Source organism: Trifolium pratense, linkage group LG6, assembly GCF_020283565.1.
Source record: "Trifolium pratense cultivar HEN17-A07 linkage group LG6, ARS_RC_1.1, whole genome shotgun sequence".
Classification (NCBI taxonomy): Eukaryota; Viridiplantae; Streptophyta; class Magnoliopsida; order Fabales; family Fabaceae; genus Trifolium; species Trifolium pratense.
Window position 1 is genome coordinate 14010953 of NC_060064.1, and position 12442 is coordinate 14023394.

At 30.9% G+C, this 12442-nt stretch overlaps 1 protein-coding gene across 1 annotated transcript; it reads left to right on the plus strand.

The window, feature by feature from the left end:
• The first annotated feature begins 1388 nt into the window (after nucleotides 1-1388).
• Nucleotides 1389-6794, plus strand: LOC123888237. The gene is made up of 5 exons (XM_045937211.1): nucleotides 1389-1933; nucleotides 4222-4328; nucleotides 4421-4792; nucleotides 5006-5753; nucleotides 6229-6794. Exons 1-5 carry the CDS (start codon nucleotides 1705-1707, stop codon nucleotides 6297-6299), a joined length of 1527 nt encoding a protein of 508 aa, XP_045793167.1. The 5' UTR covers nucleotides 1389-1704; the 3' UTR covers nucleotides 6300-6794.
• The last annotated feature ends 5648 nt before the right edge of the window (nucleotides 6795-12442 follow it).

The window sequence follows — 12442 nt, forward strand, 5'->3', positions numbered from 1 at the left end:
TGACCTAACATTGAAGGAATATTTGTGATCAAGATTAACCCGTTTCACTAAGATACATACATAGAGAATCAATCATTATAGTGTTGTAAAAATTGGACCTAATCACAATATTCATAATAATAAACAACATATTAATTTATGTAATTAAACAAATATGAATGATAATTAAATAAAATAGAGATTATAGAACTTATCTATGATTGTTGTATATCGTTGTCGGCACTACCGCGAAGTAAGCAACCACCGAGTCTCAAATAGGGAGAATAGTAAACCATGAAATAATACCTGAGGCGTGCTGATCGCACTGTCCTTAATGATTTATCCGCCTCATAAGCGCAAATCCCTCAGGATTCAACATGTCCTTCCCGAATATGAATCATATCCGAGGTGACAGAACTAGCATGAAATAATTAAACACCGATGATGTAATCCAGGAAGATAACTCAATTGTATGTGAAGAGGAAAATAATTTTCTATTTTAATAGTGTGATTTTTGATCTCATATAAAACAAAGGAAGAAGAAACAATTTCTTCCATGAGTATTTTCTCATTCTCCTCCTTTTTATTTTCTTCTTGGTATCTTTCTTATCAGCACAATACATTGGATCCTCTCAAAAAATATTAAGCTTCCAACCATAAAATCATAGTAATTAGTATTGAAAACCAATTAATAAGAATTAAAAGATAAACATTTACTTAATAATAATATGTTATGACTTGGTTACAAATAAATTTATTAATTTAATTATTATATAATAATTAACTTTAAAATAAATTATTCTATAAAATATCCAACAATCTCCCACAATTCATTTTAAAGTTTAAAAGAATACTCAAAAAAATATTTCCTGAATTAACATCGTTGATGTAAATGTAATGCATCAAACTTGTGTAGCAAGCTGATTATAGGAAATTGGCTTACTAATTTTACTCACTTTCAACCTTTAAAATTTGAAAAAATCACCACTCATCTTTTAAATTGCTCTAACTTCTTTGGTACTCAATTATCCCATAAAATCTACCGTTCATTTTTTTTTTCCTAAGACCTTCTCCCTATTTTCCATAAAAAAATATCCTTATTATCATTTTTTTCCAAGTAATAAAACATGATGTAGAAGAAAACGTGGTGACTATCAACTTAGCAAAAGAGTCAAACTCATCAAACCTTACCTCACCACCCCACCCCACCCCACCCCACCCCACCCCACCCCACAATTTCTTTCTTCCACATGACACCATACAATACATTGTCCTTTTTATTTAATTTTTACACCTTAGTGCTATGCTAGTGGACACACTTTCACATTCACAATTAATAATAATAAACAATAAACAATAAACAATAATCCTAAAAATTAAACATTTTCCTCTCTTCTTTGCTTCAATTTCAAAAAAATAAAAAATAAAATAAAAAAACAAAAAAGCAAAAAATGAATAAAAGCACTGTCTCTTCCCTAAAGAAAATGACACTTGTTGTTAATCCTGCAGCACGAGTTACTTCACCACTATCTCTTCCTTTCCTCTTCAAACCCTAAAAAAATCCTCAATTTTTTCATCTCAATCCAAAAAATCACACAAAAAAAAAAAGCTAATTTTTTTAGCAACACTTTCTCAGTGTATTTCAAAATGGGTGAACCAAACACACCCCAAGAGAATGAACACTGAAAATTCTTCACTCTTTTCTTCTTCAGCATTGTTCTTCCAATGGGAAAAGCCGAAGAAGAACAACACCTGCCACGTGGCGTTACATCATCGGATCAACCGCAAAATGCGGAAACAGAGTGTCGGTGCAGTTATTCTCGGATTCGAAAACTGTTTGGTTTCAGATGCATTCTCGTTTTCCTCTTCTCTCTTGCTCTGTTCCTCTCTGCTTTGTTTTGGTTACCCCCTTTCATAGATCACAACAATTTGCACGATGATTCCAAATATAAAGGTGGTTTTTTTTTTTTTTTTTTTAATTTCAAATCCATTTCAATTTTTACCTATTTTTAATCTTTTTTGGATTTCTCGGTGGCTGCATTGTTTTGTGGATAATGATATAGATCTGTTTCTGTTTTGGATTTTACAAGAATTAAAGTTTAGATTTTTTGTGCGTAGATTCTGTGTGGTTGTGATTTATGGGCATCTGAAAAAAATTGGGAAAATAATAAATTTTGTGGTTAATTTACTAATTTAGCTTGTTGTAATTATTTTTCTTCCGTTTAATTTAAAATTTGTAATGCAATAATTTTGCTTTTTAAGTTATGTTTAATTGGGGATTTTAAGTAATAATGAGTGGTTTTTTATTTTTATTTTTTAAACTATGATGATTAGTTTTGTTTATTAGCTAATTAAGGAGGTAAACTTGTTTGTCGGATCAAGTTTATTTATTTATTTATTTTTCCGTTTTGGTAATTACTTTTATTATACCTATTTTTAGTAAGGTTTTGATGATTCTGATATTGCACTTTTGAAAATTGTTTTGGGACTGCATTGCATAATGTACTTCAATCAAGCTCCAATATTTATTTTTTTAGCATTATTTGCTTTATTTGGTGATTTTATTCTGACAATGTTTTTTTTTTTTGTGACTAAATTATATACTTTTAAGATGTTTGAAATCAATCTTGGTTATAAATTATATATATGGAATAGATTCTCTATGTTAATGGCGCCTATGAATAGAATAGTTTTCCTGTTTTAGGGTGTGACACGGAGTTATGGCTTCTGACATGAATCAGGTAACTAGTTTGTGGTCTATCCCCAGAAATATTGTCATTTGTGTTTTGTCATAATCCTAGCATTAGGCTTTCTCTAGAAAATTGGGTTGGATATCATTTATTATGTATTATGCATCGCGGAGAAGAGGAGTCTGATAGAGAGTAGAGAATTGGGTAATACAGGGTGCTTGGCGGAGTATCTAAGTGGCTTGTTTCTTTCTCCTTGATAACTAGATTTTGAGGTAGGCTTGCCCCAAGTGCTTCAATACTTATCAATTGGTATCATAATTGATTGTTAGCGTCTTGGAAAGGGCTGACAGGAAAAGGCCGAGTTAAGCATTGTAGAGTGTAGCAGCCGAGGCGTTAGCTCTTTGGGGCGGTGCTATGATAGACTTGGGTATTATAGAGTGCTCAAGTCCCACATCGAGTAGTATAGGATGCTATTGTAGGCAGACTTCCCCAAGTGTTTGAATACTTATCAGGGTTACGGCGCAGCATTTGCAGTTATTGCCATGTGATTAGAAGACCACAAATTTTGAGTTGTGCAGAGTTGTTTACAATGGTTACACAATGATAATTGATCTAACCTTTCTTGGACCCCGAATAGCAGGAGATTTATAGCATCGTGTTGTCTTTTTTATCATATGCATTGCTGTGATTGAGCTAGGAATGTGACATTGAACTTAAATCCTGTAATCTTACAATTTTGAAGATTTATGCTTGATGAGAGAATTTTCATTATTATGCCGATTGCATTGCTGTGGCATTGTGATACCATATGCTCAGCCGCTATCTCTCATTGTTATTCCATTCATTACAAACTTCTACCTCGTTATATTGCTGTTGAACTCAGCACATTTTTTCACCATAGGAGATTCAGAATGTCCAACTGCTACACAGTTTTTCTTACAAATGTTGGGTCAGCAAACATATTTTAACTTGTAAGTGATTGTTTGAAATATAACAAGAGCTTAAGCGAGGAACTGAAATAGAAATGATAAGTGGTGTAACATCGGATCACAAAAGGGATTTGAGGAGGTAGGGACAGCCAACAAAGTTGCAAATGGAAATGAATTTGCAGGAAATTTGGTTATTCAGGTTCAACATTGGATGGAGCTGTTGGTAATTGGGATAACTGTAGCTCAATATATATTTCCTTAATAATATGCATCTTGCATTATTCCTCTGCATAACATTATTCTTCAAATCTCATTGTTCAATTCCATTCCTTTATCTAGAAAAAATTATACTATTCAGTATCTCCTCACATCTTGTCACCACCAAGTTTAAGATATTTCACTGAATTTCCTCATGCTTGTATGCTCCTATATGTCTCATTTTATGAATGAATTTTGATCCATTGTAGTGTTAAAGTTCTATCACTTAGTTGTTTGTACATTGCCAGTTTGCTGCGCCAGCAAAAGAGTTTGACCATACCAACAAATACTGACAAAACAAACTCTTCTAATGATGAAAAATTGTAAAATCTATTTGCTTAATGACAATTTTATTAATTTTGCAGGTTATGATATTGTTGCAAGCTTTATTGTTAATAAGCCAGTCACTGTGCTAGAAGATAACAAATTTCAGCTCGAGTCTGAAATTCTTGAAGAGATTGAAGCTCCTAAAGTACACCTCTCTCTTAATAGTTTCCTTTCATGCCCTATCTTGATATTTGCACATTGATGTCATTTTCTTTTTTTTCTTCTTAAAAACACCAGGTGACCATCTTGTCTCTAGACCCGTTACCTCGGCCAAACAACACAAAAGTGGTATTTGCAGTCGATCCTGATGGTGAAAACTCAGAAACGCCGTCGCCTGCCATTAGTTTGATAAGATCATTATTTGGGTCCTTGGTAATACGCCAATCAGTTCTCCGGCTCACTTCATCCTTGTTCGGAGATCCCTATTTTTTTGAAGTGCTGAAATTTAAAGGAGGAATTACTATAATTCCACAACAGAAGGCATTTCCTCTGCAAACAGTGCAAACAAAATTCAACTTTTCTTTGAATTTTCCCATTTATCAAATACAATCAAATCTGAATGAGCTGACAAGTCAGCTAAAGTCAGGATTACGTCTGACATCCTATGAGGTTTGTCAAATCATTTCTCCTGAACTCTTTAAGGAAAACTCTAGAAAAACACCATTTAATTTCTATAAGGCTTCTTTGTCTACCTTCTAACTAGGGTGCTGCTGTGCATTATACTACTTATTGTTATTGAGACTTCTAGATGATTTCTGATAACATGTTAATCATAGGCTATGCCGTGCTGATTTTGATCGTGTTTACTGATTTTGGTTGCAGAACTTGAATGTCATCTTATCAAACTCCGAAGGTTCAACAGTAGATGCTCCTACTACTATTCAATCATCTGTTCTATTTGCGGTTGGGATTCCTTCATCAAAACAGAGGCTAAAGCGATTGGCGCAAACCATCATGGGACGTCATAATCTTGGCTTGAATAACACTGAATTTGGCAAGGTTAAGCATGTCAGACTTTCATCCATCTTGCAGCACTCCCTTAATGGCAGTGATACTGCGAGATCACCTTCTCCTGCTCCTGTTCCCCATTCCCCGCACCATCACCACCATCACCATCACCACCATCACCACCACCATCATCATCACCATCACAATACTCGCCTAACTCCTGCAACTTCTCCCATACCTGCACCTGCACCTAAACCTGGGGAGGGTGCAACTCCACCTGAGGTTGGCTCTCCTGCTACTACAAAAAGTGCACCTGCACCACACAAAAGTTCTCAAGCTCAGCCTCCTGATTGTCCATTCGAGCGTAGAAAAAGGTCTAGACGTAGTGCTGGGAGACATACTTATCTAACACCTGCGGTTGCCCCTAGTATTGAACATCATCATCCTGTTCCTATTTCATCACCAAAACCACAGGTTGAACCCCCTACACATGCTTCTCATCCAGTACCTGCTTTCAGTCCTTTGCCAAATGTAGCTTTTGCTCATGCTGAGCCTCCACCTAAGCGGGAACCAGCTGCAGAACAACCGTCCACACAACCTCATGGGCTATCAATATCTTCATGTGAGTGTGTTTAATGATATAACTATAGTTTTTCGTTCAATGCTAATATGTTATTACTTGTTAGTGGTAAACTAGAGACAATTTTTTTGCACACGCATATTTTAAACCATTCATCATCCACTCGGTTTACGAAATAAAATTCTAAATAGTAAGCCTAATGAATTTGGGCTTAATGTAAAGTTGAAGAGGACAAATCTCACATTCTTTATGGAACCGAAACATCCCCCTAAAAAATTCTCTCATGTGTAAGAACATGGAGGTTGCTCTATCGTTTTTTCTGTTTTTATTTCGTATAGTGTATATATTTTTCTTCCATTACAAATACGAATGGCCTTGAATACGCTACACTAGACAAAAACATCCAAAAGGGTTACTTATGCAAGTTACCAATTCAAGTTCCAATTACAGATTATACTAATAGTTTTCCTTTTGTTCTCAGTATTTTTCTTGTGTACTGATATCTTGTTTTTTGCAGCTTCTGCAGGTTGTCTTAGAACTGTGAAATGGACATCTTTAATATTTCTTGTACTTGTGTTACATGTGTGACAAAGTACTAAACTTGTATCATTTTGGAAGACAAACATTACTATGAATGTGAGCTACGCAAAGTGTGAGCTACACATATATGAGTGGATATAAGTTGTCATCATCATGTATGTAAATAGTTGATTCAAAATATCCAGATGGTGTATGTATGCTTTTTCAGGTCAAAGTTCATAAGTGACAGGCCTTGATTACATGCATATTACCTTTGTTTTGTGATGTAAGATGAAAAACAAAAAATGAAAGAAAAAAAAAAAAGATGAAGAAAAGTAACAAATCCTTTTCAATAAATCTCTCTGTTGGATGAGGTTGACAAGGAAAAATGTTCCACCAATGATGGCAATGGAAGTCACGGTTTTTGTTGTAATGTTAATGCTTTTAGTAGTTCACAATTTCTCTATTTTTTTTTCTATCTTCACGAGCTTAATAGACAACTTGTAAGTACTGCCAAAGAACATACTTTTCCTAATATACATCTTGGAGATCACTATTTTAGTATGTTGTATGGTTTAGACAAAGGTAAATTATTAGGTACCTTGTAGTTTGGTTGGTTGCTTATATAATTTATTCAAAATTTAAATTTATTTTAAAATAAATTAATATAAAAATATAATATAATATAATATTGATTTTTGTCTTCGCTATCCAAATTGGTTCTTATAGGATTTTTTTTGGTTCAAATTGTCTAGTGATTGAAATTTTACCTTTTAAGATGAATAAGTGAGAGTATTAGAGTTTGAACTTTGGTCCATGCAATAACATGTAATGTTTCTTCCAACCGAATTAATACTAAAAAAAAATAGAGGATATTAAAAGTTCTAATATAATAGAGGATATTAAAAAAAAAAAAATAGTCAAAAAGAATTTGGGATTATATAATTTTGTTAATTTTAGTACATATATTAATTAATTTTTTTTTTTTTTTTGTATTTGTGATTTTTAAGGAGGTGTATTATATGATGATTCATCCTACTAGGTTCCTCCTACCTTTTCATGTGAAGGGTGAAGTAAATTGCACATGATTTGTGCTGGTGAAGAATAAAAAATGATAATACAATATGGAGTAATTATTTTGAGGCCTAATTTAGAAAGATATGACACCAAGGCAAAAGATAGTGTCATGTGAATTGGGTCAGACTTTTTAGTACGATTGAATGAATGAAGTAACTTTTCAATGCGTAATGGGATGATGATGTTCCACTTGTTCCCAAATCACGGATCATTGTACTCCATTGTAATTGTTCCGTGGGATGAATGTGTTGAAACAATTATTATTATTTTTTTAACAAAATAGTACATGTTATGAACTATTCCTAGAGAATAACAAGAATAAAGAAGAAGAGATGAAGGAGAGAAAGAGAAGAGAGAATAGACTCTTGTATTGTTCTATTCAAGGTGTGTCTTTTACATTGTGAGATAGTCATATATATAGGAGATTACATGGGCCAATAATATGGGCCTAGACTAATGGACATCCACATCTATATTATTCATAACACTCCCCCTTGGATGTCCATCGATGATATGCCTCATTAAAACCTTACTATTAAAAACCCAGTGGGAAAAATCATAGTGAAGGAAAAAGAGTACAACATCCTTTGTGTGTGAACTGCCTCGTTAAAAACCTTACCAGGAAAACCCAGTGGGACAAAACCACGGTGAAGGGAAAAAGAGTGCAGAACATATTTATATCTCCCCCTCATAAAGACAATTATTATACATGAGATGAAAAATCAAATAATCTTCTGTACTAGCTGCTCCAAAGTTTTACTAAAAGTTGACTCTGTAGAAAAATCTGTCATATCTTCTTTATTATACTCTTCTCTAAATTAGCACTGCGTCTGATATTATCTTCATGTTGAGTTGTTGCAGGAACCATCATTTTGTAATAAAACAACGAATTTCTTGTATGTGTTGAATTACAATCCTCAACAAAAACATCTTCTCAGCTTGCTTGATGTAGTGCTAAAATCTTCACATGATTGGATGATATTGTTGTTTCTTTAAAGTATAAATAATTGTATGCTTTGCTTTACTTCAATATTTGGGTTGGATGAATAGGCAAAAATAAAATACTACGAAATTATAGCAAATATATTAGTGAGCTTAATTGAATTAAGATATGGTACTTCAGGACCAATTCAAATTGTTCATCATTTTCTTGAGGCATGACACATCAAATGACATTGTAACCATTTTTAGTATACAACCAATTAGATTTGTCAATGTTAAACTGTTTTAACACTTTTGCTAGATAATCTTATTTAAATTATAAATTTAAATGAGAATATCTCATAAGCTCTTCATGAGTCTAGATGATATTTTATCATTAATATAAGCCTCAGATATAAAAAATTCATTCTCAAATATAACTAAATCCTTCAGGGATCATCATTATTAAGTGAGCCAGTCAAATACGTTAAAACACATATTTCACATGAATTGAGTATTTCATATGCTACTCAACTTAATTAATTTTTGAATTCACTTCAGGTGAATATGCTTCTTGAAAATCAATGATAGACATTTATCAATATACTTGAATAACAATTCAAACTCTAAATATTTTGTTTTCATTATTTTTCTCTTGAAAACTTATTCATATCGATTTATCTCCATCTGCAGATGAAATGGACTACTGGTCCAAAAATATTTCGCTTTGCAAAGCTACTTTAATATTGTATCAATTGCGTCTATCAATAATTTCATTGTCTATAATCTTTAATAGACTTTGATCCGTGATCCTCATTGTCTTCTATCACATATAGCGCTTTATTATGTGCAAAAATATTGTCAACGTTGACTTCATCTCGGTTTCATCGTATTCCATTCATGACATAATTTATTGAGATCTCTTTATTTTCATAAATTTTAGGTACCTAATAAGTTCTTCTGGAACTGAAAAATCAATTATGTCAAATGCTCTTTTGAGATTTTCATATCCTCACTTGGGTCATCTTTCTTTCTTTTTTTTAGCTCCATATCTTATTTGAGGAATTTATCCTTGAAACCGATTTGCTTACCATGCTTCAAGCGTGGTTAAGAATCATTTGCAATATTAGATTGTCCAATAGACACATTCATTTTTATTGGAGCATTAGCAGCTGTTGATTGATTTCATAAATTTTGCAAATGAGTTATCTTTTGAACTTCTGGTTCATATTGATTTCTAAGAGGATCAAAATAACAATTATTAATTTATTTCAAAACATTTCAATTGAACTTCTAGTTCATATTTTTAGCTGCTTATTATCTCCCCCTAATATTGGGAAAACTAATTCACCAATTGATAATCAACCCATAAAGTTGTAAAAAAATCTTCAATTATTGGCTCACTTTGGAGATTCATATAAAAATTATTTTCCCAATATTCTTTTACTACCCATTTAAATGCATTATATTGGAGCAATTGAGACGTACCCAACACATCCAAAAACGTTTATATGGGAAAATAGGTTTATAAACTAAAATTCAAATAAATTAGGGGAGAGCTTATGTATATAATAATTTGTTGGCGTGATGCTATTCAATATCTCAACATACATGTTTGAGTGTTCCCAACTATAACTTAGAATGGATCTTCAGGTCCATTATTTTTTGTTTGTATGAACATATTTCACAAGATGTTTGGTATAAATTTCAATTAACATATGATATTTATCAAATACTTTTTAGAATAATATATATAAAATGATCTCTTAAAAATAATCTCACAAACTTCTGGTTGTGAGTTTATAACAAACATACATGTGACCATTTAGTTGATGCATCAATTAAAATTTTAGGAATCTAATCGGTCCACATGATCGATGTATTGATTTACAAATATCACCTTATATATATTCTAAAAAAATAAAAGATGCTCACTTACTTAATTTATCAACTTCCTTCGGGAACTAGTAACACATAAAAATTATTAGATTGAAGAAACTTCAGGCCCTTCAATTCATATAAAATTATTTTATAGTTCACATCATAATAGATTCGGGATGACCCATCCGATCTTGCCAATTACAAACTTAATATAATTTAAATTGTAAACTTCTGGTTTACTTAAACATGTGCTTAAGTTGCACTAATATCATAAGTACACCACAAACTAGAGACAAAAGTTGATAATATGTCTCGTAATATAGAGATAAAATATCTCCGTCGTTTTTTGTTTCAATATGATATTCATTTATGTGAATATCCTTCGGTAACAAATTTCTTTAAGACTTAAAATATAAAATACATTAGCAAATTGCAACTTTGTTTCTCGGTATAACAATGCATTGACTCTTCTGGAGCCTTCAATAATTTTCGTACCACCAAATATAAAATTTAATTTTTCATTAATAGTAGTATTTATGAATATTTTCAAGCTAAACAAATATGTTTCTACAAAAAAAAATCTTTTCGGTGGAACACAATAAAAAATAGTAATAATTTATTTGTATGAGAATTAAAAGAGTAAAAATAAAGTATAAAAAAAAAAAATTTATGTGGATTTCAGTAGAATTAGAAATTAAAATATAGTAACAATTAAAAGATTTTAAAATTAAAATCAATCAATTGATTTAAATATGTAACCGGAATAATTAAAATCAGTTTATATTTACAAACTGTAACCGAATTATAATTATAAGTAATTAAGAAAATAATTGTATTCAAAGCTTAAGAAAACATAATCACCATAAAATAAATTCAAAGTTTAATGTATAAAAAGCTAAATGTAACTTTTTTCTTAGGCATATATTTCATAGGGAATAATAATCGTCTACCTCATAGTAAAATATAAAATAGATAGATAGAGATCTTACTAAGTTGTACATCGAGAAATAAAGTCGAATTATCATGTAAAAATTTTCACATTTCAATTGATAATTATTGAAATTGTACCAATCTAAAATATGATTAATCAAATATTTTTGAAATTATTTTCGTAAGTTTGCTACTTCAGGAGCATATTCAAGAGACATACATAATTGTTCTTTTAATTTTGGTCCAATTTATACTAAGATCAAATAGATCATATGGACTTTAATCATGTAAAAAAAATTAGTTCTTCAGGAACTCAACAACAAATCTCTATTCAGAATGGCTAGAGAAAAACACAATTTTACAATCTTTCATAATATTGGTTAAGAAAATCCATATTCTTTGAGCAATCCATTAAAGATGCGCTAATATTAAAGCTTTAGCTTTTCAAGAACTATATTACAAGTGATCTTCATATGATGATCATAATAATCTTCATAATTTCTTCAAGGTAATCGTGTGTTGCTACATTCACTTCCGGGAATTGAGTAACATCAATGGGTTGGACTTCATTCACTTCTGGGAATGATTTTTCATTCATTTATCATTGATATATACTATCATCAAATAATAAAATTAAGCAAATACTTAGATAAGCATAATAAACGTAGTCAAATAAAAAAATTAATTCCAATTATTTTTTATTAATACTAATGTAATGTAACGTACTGAAAATTTATAATGCAAATTAAATAGTAACTTAATAATAATAATTATAATGTAACCTATGTTATGAATAAGATTAATTAGTAACTTATTGAAAAAATAAAAATAAATTGGCATATAACGTATTGATAACAAAATTGGCATATGATATACATTTTTTATGTTTTGTACAATATAGAAATAAATAAATAAATCCATTGAAAATTGTAAATTGCCAAAATTTTATAAAAATTGGTAAAACTATCCTTTAGGGATGCATATGTATATTGAATTCTTCTGGAATTCTTAAGAAATAATTTGATTTTTCTTTTAAGTTCTTCAGGAACTATATAATATCGTTATAATGTAAGAATAATCCTTTATGCAATCCTCATAAGAATAATCCATATTCTTCGTTATATTATAATATATCTAATTGTACAATCCTTCATAGATGTATCCATAATGAATTCTTCAAGAATTCGTGAAGTATAATTGGTTTTTAAATTGTTCAAGAACTATATAACAGATCAAATCAGTTATTTATCCAATCCTTCAGGGATTGATGTTCATTTTACTTATATCTATGAATCGTCAGGATTCATATTTTAAAAGATATTTTACGGTACTTTTAGAAGCGTATGCTCATGAATCTTCAGGATTCATATTTTAAAAGATATTTTACGGTATTTTTAGAAGCG

Bases quoted from the DNA above. Each gene is read 5' to 3' on its own strand.
- LOC123888237 (XM_045937211.1), top strand. From the start codon at position 1,705: ATGGGAAAAGCCGAAGAAGAACAACACCTGCCACGTGGCGTTACATCA. The intron at 4,329-4,420 runs GTACACCTCTCT...TAAAAACACCAG, and splicing joins AAGAGATTGAAGCTCCTAAA to GTGACCATCTTGTCTCTAGA. The intron at 4,793-5,005 runs GTTTGTCAAATC...TTTTGGTTGCAG, and splicing joins TACGTCTGACATCCTATGAG to AACTTGAATGTCATCTTATC.